The 23,167-nt window shown below is 38.3% G+C and overlaps 2 protein-coding genes across 8 annotated transcripts in view; one reads left to right on the top strand and one right to left on the bottom strand.

Annotated features, from left to right (window-relative positions):
• GTF2E2 (general transcription factor IIE subunit 2) overlaps positions 1 to 22,568 on the bottom strand; it is a 78,098-nt gene extending 55,530 nt beyond the window's left edge. The window contains exons 1-2 of one of the 4 annotated variants that reach the window (XM_023630731.2): positions 22,307 to 22,568; positions 19,212 to 19,378 (exon numbers count right to left, since the gene is read on the bottom strand). In XM_023630731.2, the coding sequence (XP_023486499.1) occupies positions 19,212 to 19,374 (163 nt within the window). In that variant the 5' untranslated portion in view covers positions 19,375 to 19,378; positions 22,307 to 22,568. Of the gene's footprint in view, positions 1 to 19,211; positions 19,379 to 21,832; positions 21,893 to 22,094 lie in introns of those variants that run through there. The other 3 variants (XM_001495553.7, XM_014736586.3, XM_070252725.1) reach the window with 3 other exon arrangements.
• On the top strand, positions 1,092 to 5,101 carry SMIM18 (small integral membrane protein 18). 4 transcript variants are annotated; one of them, XM_070252718.1, is made up of 3 exons: positions 1,092 to 1,353; positions 4,109 to 4,209; positions 4,616 to 5,101. In XM_070252718.1, the coding sequence occupies exons 1-3, from the start codon at positions 1,183 to 1,185 to the stop codon at positions 4,947 to 4,949; spliced, it is 606 nt and encodes a 201-aa protein (XP_070108819.1). In that variant the 5' UTR covers positions 1,092 to 1,182; the 3' UTR covers positions 4,950 to 5,101. The 4 variants fall into 4 exon arrangements, with proteins under 4 accessions (XP_070108819.1, XP_023486178.1, NP_001292381.1 ...); XM_023630410.2 differs by having other exon boundaries at positions 1,228 to 1,353; positions 4,128 to 4,209; NM_001305452.1 differs by having other exon boundaries at positions 1,270 to 1,353; positions 4,128 to 4,190; positions 4,616 to 4,999.
• Positions 22,569 to 23,167: the final 599 nt, after the last annotated feature.

Genomic DNA, 23,167 nt, shown 5'->3' with positions numbered 1-23,167 from the left:
CCCCAAATTCCTATTTAGGAGGTATAATAAATATAAGAAAAATGAGAAAAAGAAAAACCCTTTTGAACATAGGAAAACTGAGAGCAGTAAGTGGCAGAGTATAGATTAGATTCAAATCCAGTTGTAAACCCTGTGATAATGCTTTGTATGAGAATCATTAACTAGCCTTTAACACAGATTATTCCAACTGAAACTGGCTATTTTGCCAGAGTACAGAAATTCATAAATGCACATTTAATGTTTTCTTGGTTAACTTTAGTAAAATACAATTAAGTCTATCCTACACTACTATATAAACGACTAACTGGGACAAGACTATGAAAAACAGACAACAATACATTAAGAATAAGCACCATACAAATGGTCAATCATGAACCACATACAGTTTTGTTTACCATGGCATCTCCAGCACTTAATTCCATGCCAGGCATAGTAAACACTCAATAAATGTTAGTTGAATGCATAATATTATTTTCCATAATAAGGATATTTCCATGAATCCCTTTATGGCCCCAGAAACTAATGTACTGATCAATCTATAATTTTAAAAAATAAGTCTGCATAGAGAACATTTACCCAGCCTGCTGTTGTTATAATAGCCACTCACACAATTTAAAATCTTGATTCTGTTATACTTAGACTACAATTCTAAATAATACACCATAAATAAGAACATTCTATCTCTAAACATCCAATTGAGGATTCTTTTGCTATGTAAATTTCACAGACGGCTTTTTCAATGTAGGTGGTGCACCTATCAAAACCAACAGAGGCCTCTCCCAACTAGCAGAGCTGAAAACCTTACTTTTTTTCCCTCAGAATTTCTCCTAAATCAAACCACGACATGAAATAATCACTTCCAAAGGGCAAGATTTATATAAAACACAAGTATTGAACAAAAAGAAGAGAAAAATATCATTTATGAGATTTTATGCGCACTTCCTGGATCAAATACCAAGCTGGTAAGCCTGGACTGTTTGTTTCCTAGGTTACCACCTCTCTCGACATTACCTTCTAGCCTTAGCACTGAAACATTCACTGAAGGATATGAAATTTTACAGTTAAACACTAAGGAATCATCAATTTGTTAGTAACTCCTATGCAGGAATTTAGCTTAAAGACAAAAAAATAAGGCAAGAAAAAGGGTGACAGCTGATATCCCAGACAGCTCTATTCAAGTTTATGAATGATTTACTCTTAAGGGTGGCAGGACTTAATGCAAATGAACGTAGAGGAAACTGTCAGCTGCACTGTGGTTCAACCAATAGAAGCAGCGCTCCATCTTGGCTGTGCACTAGACTGCACTACAAACAGACGAGACCATCGCTTCAACAGCAGCCTTTCAGACAAGAGGTAGGTTTATATGATCTTTTTCATTTAGTAATACACGTCTTTATGATGCAATATAAAAATATTTCACCATCAAAACCAAGCAGAAAGCTTTGTTCCTAAGAAAGACCAAAAAAAAGCAATGTATTTATTTCATTGCTTGGTAGAATTTTATTATGAAAATATGAAGACTGCCTTGTGCTATTTGATAAGCACCCTTACCATCTGTGCCTTAATGGAAAATTCATGACATTGTCTATGAACCTGATCTATAGCCAGACCTTAGAGAAAACCGTAAGTATTTGATGTTAAGTGGTTACTTGCTAATTTCATTTTCTCTGAGCTATTTCATTTCAGCAGTTTGGTCTGTCTTAACAAAGGATTTTTCTTAAAGAAAAATCTAGACTAAAAGCAAACCCTGGACTAAAGCTTTCTGATTACATGTGCAAATTATATTGGCTAATAAAGAGCAGATACAGGAAAGTCTGTTATATTTTAACAAATATGAGAAAATAGTTCAAAAGTGTTTATTTGACTTTGAGTGTACATGCAGAGGATGTTGAGAAATTATCACAATTGTGATTTTTATATTAAAAAAGGCCATAAGGCTATCATGTAGACTGCACTATACTGTAACCAAAGAGATCATTTATAGAGCTTTAGAGTTTCCTAATAATTAAAATAATTCCTTACAGTGAAGTTTTAAAGTCTATTATCACTGTAATATACAAGTCATACTACTATTAAATGAAAACCTTCTTAAACAGCTTTTCATTATTTATATGCCACAAAAATACGTCTTTATCACAATATTTCAACATAGTATTAAAGCTATTCTTAAACTGATGCTCAAAATAAATACCTAGCAAGTCTTTTTGATAAATTACACTTTAAAATAAAAACATACCCTAAGAAGAACTAGTTAAGGGAGGAGGGCATGGTACCTTTCAAGGTAATAAGATTGTTCTCATGGCTCAGAGTAACCGTTCATGTCTACTAAAAATTAGTATAAATGGGTGATGAAATTTATAATTTTATAAGATTCAAGCATGAAAACATCATTATTTAGTAGATGCTAGATAAGATTCAAGCATGAAAACATCATTATTTAGTAGATGCTAGAGTTCCAGAATATTAGCTGTACATACTGACCTAGAGGTCAACTTTTGCCCTTTTCTTTGAGGGTTAATCCATTTAAATTTTAAAGGATTTTTTTCATAATTTTTATTCCCTCTATTTCTTGGTCAGTATTCAGCTAACACGAACAAAGTATCCCTTACAAAGCCCAAAGGTTGCTGAAGATGATATGAGATCTCTCCAGTTTTAGCACAACGGGGTTAATTACCTAGAAAACATTCCTTCTTGCTATACAAAACATGGGAGCCCCCAAAAAGTCTCAGATAAAATAAAAACCACTTTGTCAAATAAAACAGTTAACTTGTAACTCAAATTCCAGGTAAATTGTAATAGAAACCCCTACCACGCACATTGTTTTAACAGTATAATCAGCCCACATTTACTGGTAATATATCTATAGTTAGCACAGATGGAGGCTAATGCTTTTTACCCAAACTGACTAGAGGCATGGCCTATCTCAGAGTTCCAGAGCTGAGGAAGTTGCTCCATATTTAAAGGCCATTATGATTAACTGACCATATTTCAGAGTGATATGCTTAAAGGCACTAGAGAATTCAATTCAAGGGTTTTTACCACAAATAAAGCAAAAGCATAATTTTATTCTAATCTGGAAATTTAAGGTTCCAGAACAATTCCAAGTCCTATGCCCATAAATATTACACTAGGGCCTTTGAAGTGAGAGGAAAAATAGGTGAAGGGAATATATAAAAAACAAACTAAAAATAAATTTGGTATTAACACTTCCCATTCCTATAATGAAATTTTAAAGGAGCTGGGGGGGGATCCAAAAAAGTACGCACTGTTCCTTTTTTTTTTCTTTTACCATTTTCTTTTACTTTTCATACGGCATGTTCACATCATTTGCTTAAATCTACATTTTAATTTTAAAAATATAGTCTGAGAATTTGAGAAAATTCTAATGGTAAACATCTTCCTGCATGTCTAATTACATCTAATCCAAAATAAGATTTAGGCTTTACCCTAAATTTTACACAAAAAATTACTAGCAATCTACCAGTATAGCGTTCCATATACTTTGAAAGAAAAAACCACATTAAATTTAAGGTGGAAAATGACTCCATATTACATGCTTCACTTGTTTCAGATATGCCCAGAAGCTAATTAAAGAGCAAATGTCTTGAATTGTTCACCAGTTATCAATACTCTCACAAGAGGCACACTGTCATCATTTACAACATAAACCTGACATGTAGTATATAAGTATTTTATAATTTTTAAGAATAAGCTTAAAAAGATATTTTTCAAAAATCAAGATAATAAAAATTCATTATTGTTTTTAATACTATCAAATCTTTAATCCTCATGGTCTCATTTAGAGCCTAACAAGTAAACAAGAGCAAAACAATGCATGAATACTGAAAGTTTAACTCGCTGGCTAATTTTGTGAAATGGAATAATAATTTAAAAATTGATATCTTTGGGGCGCTGAATTTGTCTGTTTTTTAAAATATATGTGTCCATAGGTCATTCAGGTATATGAAATATCTAAGATTGTCATATACACAACAAAAAAAAATCCTGAGATTAAAGTCTTTTCATAGGCAACTTTAACTGAAAACTTTATCTTTATTCTGAAAATTGTCATTATTTGGCTTTTCTTTCTCTACTCTTTTTCACTCAGTCACTATTTCCTGATTCAGGTCACCTGTCCCCAAAGTTTAAAGAAGTGGAAACAGGAGACAGAAATACACTGAACCAACAAGGTGAGGAGGCCCCACAAAGGTAATGAGAAAAGCTTTTCCAGGGGCAGTTTGAAGAACATGACCTTAAAGCACTAAGATTTTTTGTGTAGATAATACCTCACTGACCACTGCTTTAGTCAAATTTTAAACCAATTCAGCTGCCTTTTTTTCCCTTCCACTAGCAGTCAATTTCTGTATATGAATCTTAAACACACATATTTGTCTAACAAATGATACACATAAAAAATACATATAGCATGGTTTACAGAGAACATTGGCACAGATAGAGAAAAATTCAAAAATATCATTTAGGCATTAATTCTGGCAGAAAATACGGAAGATTCATGTTGCCTATATAAATTTACTAACAAATCTTAGTATTGGGACTTGAATTGACCAATCTGTAGAGTTTGGTTACCCATATTCAATTTTCTTCCTTTTTATAGATTCAAAAGAGCAATACAGAAAGTGGAATCTCTAAGAATGGCCTCCCTGAGCTCCAGCCTCTGGAATGAAACCACTACCTCTGTTTATCAGTACCTTGGCTTTAAAGTTCAAAAAATTTACCCTTTCCATGATAACTGGAACACTGCCTGCTTTGTCATTCTGCTTTTATTTATATTTACAGTGGTATCTTTAGCGGTGTTGGCTTTCCTTTATGAAGTGTTTGACTGCTGCTGCTGTGTAAAAAACAAAACTGTGAAGGACTTGAAAAGTGAACCAAACCCTCTTAGGAGTATGATGGACAACATCAGAAAACGTGAAATTGAAGTGGTCTAGCTAGCACTCTACAAAAGGTGAACAAAATCTTTGAAAATGGCCTTCAACTACTGAGAAAAAAAGAAAACTTTCTGAGGCCAACTGTTATTACAACATTGACTCTGACCTTGATTGATTAAAAGATTTCTACTAGAAGGGAAAAACAAGTTAAATATGCATTTTTTGTCTGTGAATCCCTCTCATTAAATATACAGTAAAACTTCACAAATGTGAGTAATTTACCAATCTATTTAAAATGACACTTCAAAAACTGGATAAAAGACTCCTAAAATTCAGTATTAGGCAGCAAAAGATAAAGTGGAAAACACAAACAAGGCTAATGATGCCAAAATAACTTATACCTAAACAAGTTACGTGGACTAAAAAACAGTACTATGCTCCACGTGTTACGGTAATAAAAATGCTATTTAAAATGCTTACCTGAATCCAAAGTAAAATACTTCCACTTATACATAAAATCCCTACTTATTAAGAAGAAATATTTTCTAGTTTATTGAAGACAACATATATTTTTAAAGACTTGAGTTTTCTGTAGGATTAGCATTTAAAAAAAGTCTCAAAATACTCAAAAACGTCACAAGTATATGTGCATAAAATTTTCATAAAATTGACTTACTGTTTGGTAAGAAATATACAGTCAAAGAAGTGCCAGGCTATTCTCAAACTAAAACTTACTAGTACGCCCCCTAAACTGCATTTCTTGAGCTTATTCTCTCATTTTGCTTCTCACATTCACACTCTCAAGTGCTAAGATACCTAATGCAGAAAAGACTGCAAAAAAAAAAAATCACAGGGGGCAGGCCCAGTGGCACAGCGGTTAACTTCCCACATTCCGCTTCAGCGGCCCAGGGTTCACTGGTACAGATCCCAGGTGCGGACATACGCACTGCTTGTTAAGCCATGCTGTGGCAGGCGTCCCACATAAAATAGATGGGCACGGATGTTAGCTAAGGGCCAGTCTTCCTCAGCAAAAAGAAGAGGATTGGCAGCAGATGTTAGCTCAGAGCTAATCTTCCTCAAAAAAAAATAATAGGACCATTCGGGGGCCGGCCCTTTGGCCGAGTGGTTAAAGATCTGCACACTCCACTTTGGCGGCCCAGATTCACAGGTTCGGATCCTGGATGCGGACCTACTCCACTCATCAGCTATGCTGTGGAGGCATCCTGCATAAAAAAATAGAGGAAGATGGGCACAGATGTTAGCTCAGGGCTAATCTTCCCCAGGTTTTAAAAAAAAAAAAAGAGGAAGACTGGCAATGGATGTTAGCTCAGGGTGAGCCTTCCTCTCCAAAAAAATAAATAAAAATAAATTTTAAAAAGGATACATATATGGGGGTCAGCCCAGTGGTATAGTGGTTAAGTCTACACACTCCACTTTAGCAGCACAGGGTTCAGTGGTTCAGATCCTGGGTGCAGACCTACATACTGCTCATCAAGCCTTGCTGTGGCAGGCATGCCATATATAAAATAGAAGAAGATGGGCACAGTTGTTAACTCAGGGCCAATCTTCCTCAGGTAAAAGAGGAGGACTGGCAATGGATGTTAGCTCAGGACTAATCTTTCTCACCAAAAAAAAAAAAAAAAATAGGACCATTCAATACCTGGTAAGAAATATGGCAGTTTCATTTCTTGGAATTCCAAGGGTTATGCAGATTTTACATTCTATAACCCTAATACTATTTTGCTACCAGCCATGAGCAAACCAAAGCATACCCTTAAGCATCACACTACAAATGCCCTTACACCAGAAATGCCACTCCTGGAAATTTATCCTCAGAAATTAGTTCAAAAGAAAAAAGCTCAAGATACAAAGATATTTACAACAGCATTACTCAAAATAAGAAAAAATATAACAAGCTTTAACTAAATGCGGCAGACCAACTTGACAGATTATTAAGAAGCTACTGAAAATTATGGAAAAATAGAATTTATTTGATACGTGAAGTGAAAAATAAATATTCGTTACTTTCAACTTAGAGTACCCTAATTCCCAATCTGAAATCACTTTTCCAGAAAACATTTTTTATATTTTATCTAACATTAGACACAAACAAAATAATGTAACCAACTTTCAAAGGACTTGTGAAACCAAGGTATATAAGATACTTTAGTAACCAGGAGTTATTCTCAGCACTGATAAAACCACATTTTCATAAACAGTAAACTTCAAGGTCTTTACCATAGATAGGAAGCATACAAGTCTTTTCATAACTAGATTTTTTGATAATGTAACACCATCAACTTTTCCCCACCTTACCCTGTAATTTATTTAGCCATTCAACAAAAACGTATTGAATGCTTCTGTGGGTGAAGGATTAGATTACAACAGCAAACAAGTAACTATGCAATTACAATGGCACACAATGGCTTTGTCAGAAATAGTAAGTGCTATGGGAATTCAAAGGCTAAGCACTGAATTCAAATTGGAAAGTGAGAATAAATGACTTTTAAGCTGAAACCTAAAAGAGGAATAGGAGTTAGCCAAAGGAAAGAGGGAAAGACATAAAAAGAATGTTCCAGGAAGAAGAAGTAATATGAGCAAAGGTCAAGAGGCAAAAGAGAGTAAAGCATGTTAGAGAAGCTACAAGTCAATATCACTATAACAAACTACAAGGAAAACGATGAGATATGGGCATAAAGGATAAGTAGAGCCTACATCAGGAAGGGCATGTAGGCTGCAGGAAAAGATGGACTTTATCTGAAAAGCAATGATGATCAGCTATAAGCAGAGTGACATCGTCAGATTTATGATTAGAAAAATCATTGACTGCTATACAGAGAACGGACAGTAGAGAAGCTAAACCAGGAGACCTGGTAAGCAGCTAATCAGGCAATCCAGTGACAGTGATCTGAACTAGGATGCTTTGGTAATCTTTACTGTTTACATCTAACACTTCTAGCTCTACTCTTTTTGAGTCCATGGAACCCCCTGTGGCTGGGTATAGCCCTGTGACTAGCTCTGGCCAATCAGCTGTGAGGGAAAGTGATGTGTGTCACCTCCAGGCCAGAGCATTTAACTGCCAGGCAAGATCTTCCACAGCTCTTTTTCCCTCTGGCACTGAAACCTACAACATTTGAAATATCAGGTATGCTATCAGCCTGGGTCCTTGAGCGACTCTAACAAGCTAAGACCCTGTCGACACACAGTGGTAAGAAAGAGAAACAAACCTTTGTTCTTTTAAGCCACTGAGATTTTGGAGCAAAGATATTCTTAAGCAGATCAAAAAGACTAGGTCTATGCTAATATTTAAAACGGTTTTTAGCGGCCAGCCCCATGGCCTAGTGGTTAAGTTTAGCATGCTCCGCTTCAGCGGCCCAGGTTCCATTCCTAGGCATGTACCTACACACCACTTGTCCACAGCCATGCTGAGACAGTGACCCACATACAAAATAGAGGAAAACTGGCAAAGATGTTAACTCAGGGCCAATCTTCTTCAGCAAAAACAAAAAAATAAATAAAAGTTTTTAAAATTTTGTTTATGAAATAATTCAACGTAAATTTCACTCGAATGAGATAATCAAAACTAACGTATATGCTAATAAGAATGATAGGCCTACTTTGATAAAAAGATTAGCTCTGCTTTAACGTCAGTCAGTAAAAAAGTTTGAAGAACACCTAACAAGATGACATCAGTAAATATTATTATTGCTACATTTTGAAGTAGGTAAAGAATTTTTTGCGAATTAAGTTGCACTGACTTTGTTGTTTAAAAGGTAACAGTCTAAGAGTAAAGCAAACAAAATAAGCAGAAGAAACAAAAGAATAAGTGCTGAAGTGGAAATAGGTGAAACTTTAGAAAAAAATGAAAAACAGAAAAATCAATGAAACCAAAAGTTGCTTTTTTTGAAAAGATCAACAAAATCGACAAAACTTTAGCTAGACTTACCAAGAAAAAAGAGAGAAAAACACAAATTCCTAAAATTAGAAATTAAAGAGGAGCACTATCACTAATGACCTTACAGAAATCAAAAGGACTGCAAGCGAATACTTCGAAAAACTTTATACAACATAGATGATGAAATAGACAAACTCCTAAAAATACACAAAGTACCAAAGTTAACTCAAGAAAAAGAGAAAATTTGAGCAGATCTCTAAGAAGCAATTTCTACAAAGAGCTTCCCACAAAGGAAAGCTCAGGGCCAATGGCTTCACTAGTGAATTCTATACAACATTTAAAGAGAAAACTATATCAAACCTTCACAACTCTTTCAGAAAACAGCGGAAAAGAACACTTCACAAATCTTTCATGAGGCCAAAATTACCCTGATAAGAATCACAAAGAAACTACACACCATATCCCTCATGAATAGACACAAAAATCGTATACAAAATATCAGCAAACTGAATCCCACAACAAGTAAAAAAGGATTATCCACTATGAGCAAGTAGGATTTACTGCAAGAATGCAAGGTTGCTTTAACATCTAAAAATCAATTAATGTAATATATCATATTACCAAAGAACAAGAGCAACATGATCATCTCAATAGATGCAGAAAAAGCATTTGACAACATCCAATACCCATTCATGATTAAAAATTCTTAGGCGGCCCCATGGCCGAGTGGCTTAAGTTCGCGTGCTGCGCTTTGGCAGCCCAGGGTTTTGCCAGTTCGAATCCTGGGCACAGACATGGCACTGCTCATCAAGCCATGCTGAGGCGGCACCCCACATGCCACAACTAGAAGGACTCACAACTAAAAAAATAAATAAATAAACAACTATGTACCAGGGTGCTGTGGGGAGAAAAAGGAAAAATAAAATCTTTGGGGCCAGCCCCATGGCCAAGTGGTTGATTTCATGCACTTGGCTTCAGCAGCCCAGGGTTTCGCCAGTTCAGATCCTAGGCACGGACAGAGCACCGCTCATCAAGCCATGCTGAGGCGGCATCCCACATGCCACAACTAGAAGGACCCACAACTAAAAATACACAACCATGTACCAGTGGGCTTTGGGAGAAAAAGGAAAAATGAAATCTTTAAAAAAAAAAAAAATTCTCAATAAACTAGAAATGGAGGGGAAATTCTTCAATCTGACAAAGGGCATCTACAAAAACCTTTCAGCTAACATCACACATAATGGTGAAAGAATGAACACTTTCCCCCCTAAGTTCAGGAACGAGACAAGATGTCCATTCTCACTACTTCTACTCAACATCAGATCGGCCAGTCCAGACAGACAAGAAATAAAAGGCATTCATATTGGAAAAGATGAAATAAAACTGTTCTTACTCTCAGACAACATATTCTTGTATGTAAAAGATACTAAGAAATCCACACAAAAAAACAGAAATAAGGACTTCAGCAAGGTGGCAAAAATAAGTCAATGTACAAAAACCTACTATATTTCTATATGCTAGCAATGAACAATCCAAAAATCAAATCAAGACAGCAATTTCATTCACAGTAACATCAAAAATAAAATACTTAGGAATTAATTTAATAAGTGTAAGATACACATTAAAAACTATAAAACATTGTTCAAAGAAGTTAAAAACCTAAACGGAAAGATATCCATTCACTTGGGGCTGGCTCCGTGGCCGAGTGGTTAAGTTCATGCACTCTGCTGCGGCGGCCCAGGGTTCGGATCCTGGGCGCAGACATGGCACCGCTCATCAGGCCACGCTGAGGCGGCATCCCACGTCCCACAACTAGAAGGACCTGCAACTAACATATACAACTATGTACAAGGGGGGTTTGGGGAGATAAAGCAGGAAAAAAAACAAAAAAAGATCGGCAACAGTTGTTAGCCCAGGTGCCAATCTTTAAAAAAAAAAAAAAAGAGGGACTTTATTATTAAAAAAAAAAAGATATCCATTCACTGACAGTAAGACGTAATATTTTTAAGACAGCAATTTACCCAAAATTGATTTATAGACTCAATGTAATCCCTGTCAAAATCGCAGCTGGGAGTGATGACAGCATCACGGCAGAGTGAGTTCTTCCCTTAGTCTCTCCCCTCTAAAATACAATGAAAAGGATATTCCTAAACCAAGAGAGGAAATTCACACAACAGACCTCTGAGAGATCCATGCAGCCATATGTCTGAAGGTGGAGGTGCTGGACTCCCTAGGAGGCAGTGGAAGGAGGTAAGGGGATCTCCTCTCCCTCCCCAAATGGCAATGTCCTAGGGAGTGGGACCACGCATGGCAGTCAGCACACAACTTTGAGAGAAGAGAGACAGGCCAGCCCTCTGCAGGAACACCTTCACTCTCGGAGTTGCCTCCCAACCAGTGGGAATGCTCCACAACAAGGAGGCCAAGCAATCACGAGGGAGTCTTCACCTAGCCAAGTAGCCCAGGAGGACAGACAACAAATGCAGAGCAGGAGTGCCCAGGATCGCACGTGTGAAAGAAACTGCCCCCTCCACTCCCACCAGGTGCACCAACTCAGCTGGTCAACAAGAACAGAGGACTCCCAGCAGAGGGCTACCCACCTATGTGTGTAAAGCAGTGGCAGCTAACAAGCAAACACAGACAGGCCCTCTCAGCACAGCTTTCAAAGGAGAGTCACAGCTGCCAGGGATCGCAGCAGGCTCAGAATGCATAGCTCCTGCCCCCACAGTGGTGGCAGGTGGAATCTGTGACCAGATACTACCACTATGCAATGGCACAAGTCAACGCCAGCAAATAGCATGAAGAGGTGTATTAACACTCCAGACCAGAAGGAAAATGACCAGTACCCATAAATCAACCCTGAAGTCACAGAAATTTAATAACTGAATGCCAGAGAATTCAAAATAGCTATCAAAAAAAATCTCAATGAGTTACAAGAAGAGCCATAAAGACAGTTTAATGAAATCAGGAATGAAATCAATGAACAGAGGGAATTCTTCACAAAAGAGATTGAAACTATTAAAAAAAAGCCAATCAGAAATGTTGAGATGAAAAACATAATAACATAAAGAAAAATATGGAGTCCTTAAATAACAAAGCTGATATTATGAAGAACAGAATTAGTAATTTAAAGGACAGAAACATAGAAATGCTGCAGATGCAGGAGGAGAGAGAACAATAAACTAAAAAGAAATGAAAAAATTCTCCAAGAAATATCTGACTCAATTAGGAAATGCAACATAAGAATTATGTTCTTCTCCACAGGTAGAAGAGAGGGAGAAAGGGGCAGAAAGCTTGTTCAAAGAAATTAGCTGAGAACTTCCCAAACCTGAGGAAGGAGCTGGAATTACAAGGAAATGAAACCAATAGACTCCTAAAAACATCAATGTCAAAAGACCTTCTCCAAGGCATATAGTAGTAAAACTGGCAAAAGTGAATGACAAAGATAAAGGGCAGCAAGGCAGAAGAAAATAACCTACAAAGGCATCCCTATCAGGCTTTCAGCCGAGTTCTCAGCAGAAACGTTACAGGCTAGAACAGAGTGGAACAATACATTCAAAATTCTGAAAGACAAAAACTTTCCACAAAGAATACTCTATCCAGTGAAAATATCCTTCAGATATGATGGAGAAATAAAAACTTTCCTAGATAAACAGAAGCTGAGGGAGTTCACAGCCACAAGAATCACCTACAAGAAATGATCAAGAAAGCTCTCGTACTGGAAAACAAAGGGATTTACAAAGCCTTGATCAAGGAGATAAACGGACAGACAAAATCAGAAAATTGCAGCTGTCTATCAGAACCGGTTAGCAAACACTTAATTGTAACATTAAAGACAAAGAGAAGGAAAACATCCAAAATAACTGTAATCTCTTCATTTTAATCAAAAAGGCAAAGCACAAAACGGAATAAGCTGTGACAACAATAACTTAAAAGGAGAAGATGAAAGGGACGGAACCTACTTAGACTAAGGAAATAAGAGGCTATCAGAGAATGTAGCACCTCATCTATGAGATTTTTTATACAAACCTCATGGTAACCACTAAACAATAAATCAGAACAGAAAGACAAATGATAAATAAAGAGAAAACTGAGCAAACCATCACAGATAACCATCAAACTGAACTGGCAGTGAGAAATACATGAGATGAGAAACAAGGGAAATACAGAAGAATTGGAAAACAACTTATAAAATGGCAGCATTAAGCCCTCATATATCAATAATCACTCCAAATGTAAATGGATTAAATTCTCAAAACCAAAGATGGAGAGTGGCAAGCTGGATTAAAAAACAAGACACAGGGCCAGCCTAGTGGCATAGTAAAGCTTGTGCACTCCGCGTTGGCAGCCCAGGGTTCTCAGGTTCGGAGCCTGGGCACAGACCTACACACGACTCATCAAGTCATGCTGTGGCGGTGTCCCACACACAATATAGAGGAAGACCAGCACAGATGTTAGTTCAGTGACAATCTTCCTCAAGTAAAAAGAAGACTGGCAACAGATATTAGCTCAGAGCCAATCTCCTTTACCCAAAAAAAAGAAAAAAAGTAATCAAGACCCAAAAATTTGCTGCCTCCAGGAAACGAATCTCAGCTCTAAAGACAAACGCAGAGTGAAGGAATGGAAAGACAATATTTAAAGCTAATGACCAACAAAAGAAAGTAGGTGTTGCGGTACTTCTATCAGACAAAGTAGACTCCAAGGCAATGAGAGACAAAGAGGAGCAGTATATAATAATAAAAGGGACACTCCACCAAGAGGACATAACACTTATAAATATATATGCACCTAACACAGGAGCACCAAAGTACATTAAGTAACTATTAACAAACCTAAAAGGAGAAATTAACAGCAACACAATAACAGTAGGGAAACTCAACAGCCCACTTACACCAATGGATACATCATCCAGACAAAGTCAAAAAGGAAATAGTGGAATTAAACAAAAAACTAGACCAGATGGACTTCATAGCTATATGTAGACTACTCCATCCAAAAACAGCAGAATACACATTCTTCTCAATTGCACATGGAATATTCTCAAAAACAGACCATATGTTGGGAAACAAGGCAAGCTTCAATACATTTAAGAAGACTGAAATCATATCAAGCATCTTTTCTGAGCATGATGCTATGAAACTAGAAATCAACTACAAGAAAAAAGCAGAGAAAGTGACAAATATGTGGAAACAACATGCTACTGAACAACCAATGGATCACTGAAGAAATGAAAGGAGAAATCAAAAAATACCTGGAGACAAATGAAAATGCACCATACCAATGCACAGGGGATACAGCAAAAGTGGTCCTAAGAAGGAAATTCATAGCACTACAGGCTCATCCTCACAAACAAGAAAACCTCAAATAAGCAATCTCAAACTATACCTGACAGATTTAGAAAAAGAACAAAGCCCAAAGTCAGCAGAAAGAGGGAAATAATAAAAAATTAGAGTAGAAATAAATGAAATTGACCAAAAAAGTAGAAAGGATCGATGAAAGCAAGAGCTGGTTCTTTGAGATGACAGACAAGACTTGACAAACACTTAGCCAGACTCACTAGGAAAAAAAAGAGAGAAGGTTGAAATAAACAAGTTTAGAAATCAAAGAGGAGAAATTACAACAGATACCACAGAAACACAACAGATTATAAGAGAATACTATGGAAAAACTATATGCCAACAAACTGGACAATCTAGAAGAAGTCGATAAATTCTTAGACTCATACAACCTCCCAAAACTGCATCAAGAATAGAGAATCTGAATAGACAAATCACAAGAAAAGAGATTGAAACAGGAACCAAAAACCTCCCAAAAAATAAAAGTCCGGGACCAGATGGCTTCTCTAGAGAATTCTACCAAACATTCAAAGATTTAATACCTATCCTTCTCAAACCATTCCACAAAATTAAAGACAATGGAATGCTTCCTAACACATTTTATGAGGCCAACATCACCCAGATCCCAAAGCAAGACAAGGACAACACAAAGAAGGAAAATTACAGGCCAATACCACTGATGAACGTAGATGCAAAAATCCTCAACAAAATATCCACAAACCAAATACAGCAATACATTAACCGGATTATACACCATGGTCAAGTGGGATTTATACCAGGGATGCAAAGATGGTTTAACATCTGCAAATCAAACAATGTGATACATCATATTAACAAAAGGAAGAATAAAAACCACATGATCATCTCAATAGATGCAGCGAAAGCATTTGACAAGATCCTACCTTCATTTTTTTTTAGGAAGACCAGCCCTGAGCTAACATCCACCACCAACCCTCCTCCTTTTGCTAAGGAAGATTGGCCCTGAGCCAACATCTGTGCCCATCCTCCTACATTTATATGTGGGACGGCTGCCACAGCATGGCTTGACAAGCAGTGCGCAGGTCCGTGCCTGGGATCTGAACCTGAGAACCCCAGGCCGCCACAGCAGGGCATGCAAACTCAACCACTACGCCACTGGGCCAGCCCTCAACATTCATTTATGATAAAAACTCTCAATAAAATGGGTATAGAAGGAAAGTACCTCAACATAATTAAAGCCATATAATGATAGACCCACAGCCAACATCATACTCAACAGGGAAAAACTAAAAATAATCCCTCTGAGAACAGGCACAAGACAAGGGTGCCCAACCTCACCACTCTTATTCAACATAGTACTGCAGGTTTTGGCCAGAGTAATTAGGCAAGAAAAAGAAATAAAGGGTATCCAAATTAGCAAGGAAGAGAAACTCTTGCTTTATGCAGATAACATGATTTTATATTACAGAAAATCCTAAAGAATCCATCAGAAAACTGTTAGAAGTAATCAACAACTACAGCAAAGCTGCGGGGTACAAAATCAACTTGGAAACATCAGTCGCATTTCTATACTCTAATAATGAACTAACAGCAAGAGAACTGAAGAACACAATCCCATTTACAATCTGAAAAAAAGAAATAAAATATCTAAGAATAACTTTAACCAAGGGGGTGAAAGACCTATACAATGAAAACTATAAGACATTATTGAAAGAAACTGATGATGACATAGAAATGAAATGATATTCCATGCATATTGATTGGAAGAATAAACAGAGTTATGTCCATACTACCGAAAGCAGTCTACAGATTCGGTGCAATTCCAATCAGAATCCCAATGACATTCTTCACAGAAACAGAACAAAGAATGCTAAAATTCATACGGGGCAACAAAAGACCCCGAATAGCTAAAGCAATCCTGAGAACAAAGAACAAAGCTGGAGGCATCACATCCCCTGACTTCAAAATATACTACAAAGCTACAGTAATCAAAACAGCACGGTAATGGTACAACAACAGACACACAGATCAATGGAACAGAATTGAAAGCCCAGGAATAAAACCACACATCTATGGACAGCTAATCTTCAACAAAGGAGCTAAGAACATACAATGGAGAAAGGAAAGTCTCTTCCACAAATGGTGTTGGGAAAACTGAACAGCCACATGCAAAAGAATGAAAGCAGACCATTACCTTTCGCCGTACACAAAAATTAACTCAAAATGGATCAAAGACTTGAAGGTAAGACGTGAAACCATAAAACTCCTAGAAGAAAATATAGGCAGTACACTCTTTGACATTGGTCTTAGCAGCATCTCTTCGAATACTATGTCCACTTGGGCAAGGGAAACAAAAGAAAAAATAAATGGGACTTCATCAGACTAAAGAGCTTCTGCAAGGCAAACGAACCAGGAACCAAACAAAAAGACAACCCACCAACTGGAAGAAAATATTTGCAAATCGTCTATCTGACAAGGGCTTAATCTCCAAAATATATAAAGAACTCACACAATTCAACAACAAAAAAACAAACAACCCAATCGAAAAATGGGCAGAGGATATGAACAGACATTTTTCCAAAGAAGATACACAGATGGCCAACAGGCACATGAAAACATGTTCAACATCACTAATCATCAGGGAAATGCAAATCAAAACTACAATGAGATATCACCTTACACCTGTTAGAAGGGCTATAATTAGCAAGACAAAAAACAACAAACGTTGGAGAGGATGTGGAGAAAAGGGACCCCTCATACACTGCTGGTGGAAATGCAAACTAGTGCAGCCACTATGGAAAACAGTATGGAGATTTCTCAAAAAAGTAAACACAGAAATACCACACAACCCAGCTGTCCCACTACTGGGTATTTATTCAAAGACCTTGAAATCAACACTCCAAAGAGATTTACGCACGCCTATGTTCACTGCAGCATTATTCACTATAGCCAACAAGTGGAAGCAACCCAAGCGCTCACAGACTGATGAATGGATAAAGATGTGGTAAATACACACAATGGTATACTACTCAGCCATAAAAAAAGGACAAAATCATCCCATTTGCAACAACATGGATGGACTTTGAGGGTATTATGCTAAGCAAAATAAGCCAGACAGAGAAAGACAAACACCATATGATTTCACTCACATGTGGATGATAAACTAACACATGGACAAAGAAAACAGATTAGTGGTTACTAAAGGGGAAGGCAGTTGTGGGGGTGGGCATAAGGGATAAAGGGGCACATATATATGGTGACTGACAAATAATAATGTACAACTGAAATTTCACAATGTTATTAACTATTATGACCTCAAGAGCAACAAAAAAATCGCTGCTGGTTCTTTTACAGCTGTGACTTCATCAGCTCATCCTAAAATTTATACGGAAATCCAAAGGATTCAGGAAAAACCAAAATAATCTTGAAAGAGAAGAACAAAACTGAAGGACTTACACTTCTCAATTTCAAAACTTAAGTACAATGCTACAGCAATCAAGAGAGTATAGTACTGGCATAAGGATAGTCTGAGTCAATGGAATCAAACTGAGATTCTGGAAATAGACTTTTTCATTTATAGTTAATTGATATTCCACAAGGGTGCCAATCAAGTCAATGGTGAAACCATAGTCTTTTTAAGAAATGGTGCAAGAACAAATGAATAACCATATACAAAAAGATAATTTAGACCTTTATATTAAACCTTACACCAAAAATCAACTCAAATACATTAACAGACCTAAATGTAAGAGCTAAAACTATAAAACTCTCAGAAGAAAACACAGGAGCAAATTTTCATGATCTTGGGTTAGGCACAGATTTCTTAGATATAACACCAAGAATACAAATGATATTGGATCAAGAAACTGTATCCAAAATATATAAAGAACTCTTACAAATCAATAGGCAGAAGATAATCCAATTTTTTTAAATGGGCAAAAAATTTGAATAGAAATTTCACCAAAGAAGACACATGAATGGTCAACAAGTACATGAAATAATGCTCAAAATCTCGAGTCATTAGGGAATTGCATATTAAAACCACAATGATATCACTTCACCTCCACTAGAATGACTATGAGCAAAAAGACAAGGAATAACAAGTCTTGGCAAGACTGAGAAAAAAACGGAACCCTCATGCATTGATGGTGAGATGGTAAAATGGTACAGCCATTTTGGTAGTTTCTTAAAAAGTTAAACATCAATTTACGACTCAGAAATTCCACTGTTAGATCTCTATCCAAGAGAAAAAAAAACATGTCCACACAAAGACTTGTACATGAACGTCCACAGGAGGACTATTCATAATAGCCAAAAAGTAGAAATAATCCAAATGTCCATTAACTGGTGAATGTATAAACAAACTGTGGTATATCCATACAATCAAGTAGTCTTCAGTAATAAAATGGAAGGAAGTACTGACACATGCTACAACATGGATGAACCCTAGACAAGATATCAGCAAACTGGATCCCACAACAAATAAAAAGCATTATAACCCATGACTAAATAAGATTTATTCCAAGAATGCAAGCTTGGTTTAACATAGAAAAATCAATTAACTTAAGTTATCACGTTAATACAATAAAAAACAAGAACAATATGGTCATCTCAATAAATGCTAAGTAAAAGAAGTCATACACTAAAGACTACATATTGTGCAATTCCATTTATATGAAATGGACAGAAAAGGCAAATACATAATAGAAAAGAAAGTAGATTATTGGTTATCTGGGGCCAGGGTGGGAACAAGGAGTGACTGCAAACAAGATACAAGGGATCTTCTGAGGGTGATGGAAATGTTCTAAAATTGGACTGTAGTAACAGTTGCACAAGTCTGTAAATTTACTAAATATCTTTGAGCTGTATGCTTAAAATGAGTGAACTCTACAGTACATAAATCAAACCTCAATGAAGTTATTTTTTTAAATAATAACCTAAATTCTAACTAGTACACAAGACTGCTAATATCTTAAGAGCAAAAAGTTCTCTTATCGTTTCACCCCTCATACTTAAAATGCCTAACAATCAATATGAATGTTGAACTGAAAAATGAATTTGCCATGACTAAATGGTTTCCTGAAAAATAAAAACTAAACAGTCAGTTTTACTAACCAGAATTTTGTTTAGAGCCTGATGACCCTCCATGTTCTAGCTTTGCTTTCTTCTTCTTTGATGACGATGATGATTCAGAAGATACTGAACGTTTTTCTACTACAGGAGTGGAAAGAGCTCGTTTCTTGAAGAGCTCTCGTTCTCTCAACAGGCTTGGATCCATAATGCTGCAAAGATAAAAATAACTATCTTTAATACAGATTCCACTCACTCAAACATATATACCAAATCCATTGGTCTCATCAACAGTTACATCCCAAACAAAATTACCTTTTATTACTAGTTATCTAGCACTTGTTTTTATTCACTTACTCATTCACTCAAAACATCTTTAACGAGTGCCTATTATGTGCCAAGTGCCATGCTAGGCACTACTAAAGAGAAACAGAATTACTTCCTAAAGCTCTAGAACTGTGCTGTCCAATATGGTAGTCACTGGCCACAAGTGCCTACTGAGCATCTGAAACAGGGCTGGAACTGAGATGTACACTTAAGTGTAAAATACATCAGATTTAAAACACTTAGGACAAAGGAAAGAACTTTTAAAATTACTAATGAGATATTTTAGATTGATTACACATTGATGTGATAATATTCTGAATATAGTGGGTTATATAAAATTAAAATTAATTTCCCCTAATTGTTTTATACTTTTAAAAAATACATAGCTACTAGAAAATTTTAAATTACACATGTGACTCACACTTGCAGCTCATATTGTATTTCTATTGGACAACGCTGCTCTAGAAATAACATCAGGACTGCTGCACAGAAATTAGGAGGCAGATTCAGACTCAGTGCAAAGAAAAAAGAGAACCATCATAATTGCTTACAAATGAAAAGGTATGTTTTAAAATTAGTGAACTCTCTATTAAGTGATGAAGAGGTTAGATTACTATCTGTCAGCAGTATCTACCGAAAATTCCTGATTTGGAGAGAGATGGGGCCAGACCTCTTCGGGGTTTTTTTTCCCAGTTCTAAAACTACAATTCTAAGCAACTTCAGTACAACCAGGGAAGCCACAGGTCATTCAACAAATATTGTTAAATGTTCCTCTCTTGTCTGAACTCTCCCTGAAACCCCGTGGAGAATCTAGGAGGTGCGAGGGCTGACTATGTAAATTATTTTGCACTGTTAAAACTAGTGTTCATAAATTGGGAAGGAAGGCCCTGGAGGAAAAAGATTCTATCTCATATTTTGAAAGCCTTCAAGCACAGGGTTGCTCAATGTTTGTTAAATGAATAATGAACAGAAAAAACTCTTTAAATTGCTCTAGCCTCACTGTTATTGGTTTCACAAGCCTTTCTGAAATGTCTTCTGTTTGTGAGGCACTGTACTCCAAGCTTTGAAAGGTTCTGGAAAATAAATCCTTGCCTTCAGGCAGCTTACAATTGAGAACATGAACACGTTGAGCACCTCGCTTAAAAAGCAATGAATAAATAATAAGTGACTTAGAGTGCCAAAAGTTAAAAATATAAGCATTGATAAGAAATAATCAGAGTAAACTTCAGTTAAGGAAGGAACGAACAGTCACTGGCACTGGACCTCGAATCAAAGACCTGCGTTCTCCCCTCAGTTCTAACAGCACAGACCCTAGGCCTCTCTAAACCCAATTCCAAGTAAAACAGGGTACTACTAACGCTGTCTACATTTAGCCCAATTGTAAGAATAAAAGGAGAAAATGTTTGTGAAGCCGACTTTTTAAATAGTAAAGCTACGTTATTTCAGTATTACTGTTTTGGTTGGCTCTGAAAAATAGCACGCTACACTGGGGTGAGGAAGGTGAGTGACAGTCTTGGGGGAGGGAAAGTGTGGGAATAAGAAAGGAGAATTCACGAGTGATAAGGTGGGGGCAACAAGCTTAAAACAGGAAACACTTGTCACTTGATTTCACCTTGTAAAGAGACGTACTCAATCCAGACTTTTAACCATGATTTTAACACAGATTTAAATAAAAGCCTTACGATTTATAAAGACCTCAACGCTTACAGCATTTGATCCTCACAACTCTATGAGATGATAGGTATTAGTTTCACTCCTATTTTAATAAAATGTGAAATCTGAAGTGAAGAGGTAGGATTATGGTCACACAGCAGAAAGCACCTGGGCCAGGACCCGAATGTCCTGACTCGTAACTCAAGCGCTCCTTACTCCAGACCTGAGATGCTGGTAAAGGTAAAGGCCTCTACCACAAAGGCGACCTGTGCGGCACAGCTAACGTTCAGTGGCACCTAGAGCAGAATGCTAATGTCTGTCTGTCACCATCGCACGCCCCGCCGAACTTTTCCTCCTTTTTCTCAAAGACTACTCAGTATTAGTAAAGTTTTACATGTAGTGACCTGTGTAGCAGACAGGACACATCACTATGCCCATTTTACACTAAAAAAAAAAAAACACCACCGCTCAACTCAATGAGTTCACGTGTTCCTCCACGGAAGGACATCGGTTAAAGCAACACCGGGCTGCAAAGCCCACGTTCTCCACTATCTCTTTCGACTTCTTTCCACCCTTCTACTTTCCCTGTCTTTTGCTTCTTTCCCTGTCTAAGCCTCAGGGGCGCCCCTGGCATCGAAGACCCCCCGCTACGACCAGCCGGCCAGCTGAGAACAGCGACTGCTCACCTCTGAAACGACAGAAATGTGGAGGTGGACGCAACCTTTTTGTTTTGGAAAATGTCTTCAGACTGTGAAGAAAACAACGATTCTAACTGAAGTTTAGGAATCATTACAAGGCAGCTTAAAAGTCCGTGAAGGAGCATCTAAATCACAGCCTTCAGGTGGTGGGGACGCCGTGGTTCCCCAAACGCCACACACATGGTTCGCTCGGCGAATGGAAACTTGGGGGCTAGGAGAGGCACAGTGAGCCCGCGGACTGCCGACTTACCCTCTTTCCGGCCCAAAAGTTTGCTCCACGTACCTCCGGCCTAAAAGACAATGCTCCCCAGAAGTTGTCCCCGTGTTTAGGTGTTTCGCGTAGCGCCCGGCGGCCCCAGCCTCCCGAGGGGTGGAAGCCACGCTCGCCCCGCGGCAGGCGGCGGCGCCGAGGAACAACAGGCCGGGGCCCCCCGCCCCTCACCCGCCCGCCGCAGCCCCTACCTGAGCGAGAAGGGCCGCCCCACGCGCCCCGCCGCCGCCTCCCCGCGCCTTCGCCGTGACCAGCCGCCCACGCCGGCGTGGCCACCGCTTCCTGCTCCTCCGCAGCGCCCCCGCCTGCCCGCGCGCGCGCCCAGCGCTGCCCCGCCAGGTCGGGGTCTCCGCACTGGCGGCGGCGGCGGCGGCGGCGGCGGCAGCTGAGGCGGTGACTCGACCCCGGGCTCCGCCCGCCACTTCCTGATCGAGCTGCGAGGAGCTCAGTCCCGGCAGCCACCGCGGCGCCTCCGCCGTCGAGAGCGCGCGTGCGTCACCACGTGCCCCGCTCGGAGTGCGGCGGGAGAGGAATCCGCCAGCTGAGGCGTCCCGGGTCTCCTTGACAACGCGAGGGGGCGGGGCGGAGAACAGGGCGTGTAGGTAGGAGGCCAGCAGCGGCCGCTGAGAAATTACAGAAATTTAAAGCTGCTAGATCCTCCTCCAGCGTGCTCTGGAATCTGTTTAACGCAGGTGGCGACGCGATTTTTCAAGTTGTCTACCAGGTGTTTTGTGACTTTACATCAAAAGCCACTCCTCAACACCTAAACTTGAAAGCACATTGTTCCAGCGCTCTGTTTTATAAGTGAGGAAACAAGAGGCCCCGTGAAGCTGAAAGACTTGCTCAAGACAGCACAGCCAGCAAAGGCAAATCCTGTTGTGAAGCCCGGTTTCTGAACTCCCAACCACCACATCTGTGAACTCTCTTAGAAAAGGATTTCGAGGTCAGAAGCAACATAAAGGGGTAGAAATAAAGCGACGAAAAAGATCACTGGCCTTGCCCACAGCCTGAATGTATTGGAGTGGGTCAGACTTCCTGAGGCTGACCTCTCC

This window comes from Equus caballus, chromosome 27 (assembly GCF_041296265.1).
Source record: "Equus caballus isolate H_3958 breed thoroughbred chromosome 27, TB-T2T, whole genome shotgun sequence".
Lineage (NCBI taxonomy): Eukaryota > Metazoa > Chordata > Mammalia > Perissodactyla > Equidae > Equus > Equus caballus.
This window is presented reverse-complemented; position numbering and strand designations above follow the sequence as displayed.

Coding starts and splice junctions, on each gene's coding strand:
- SMIM18 (XM_070252718.1), top strand. CDS start 1,183: ATGAATGATTTACTCTTAAGGGTGGCAGGACTTAATGCAAATGAACGT. Junction 1,354..4,108: donor AGCAGCCTTTCAGACAAGAG/GTAGGTTTATAT, acceptor TTTTTCACTCAG/TCACTATTTCCTGATTCAGG. Junction 4,210..4,615: donor GGTGAGGAGGCCCCACAAAG/GTAATGAGAAAA, acceptor TCCTTTTTATAG/ATTCAAAAGAGCAATACAGA.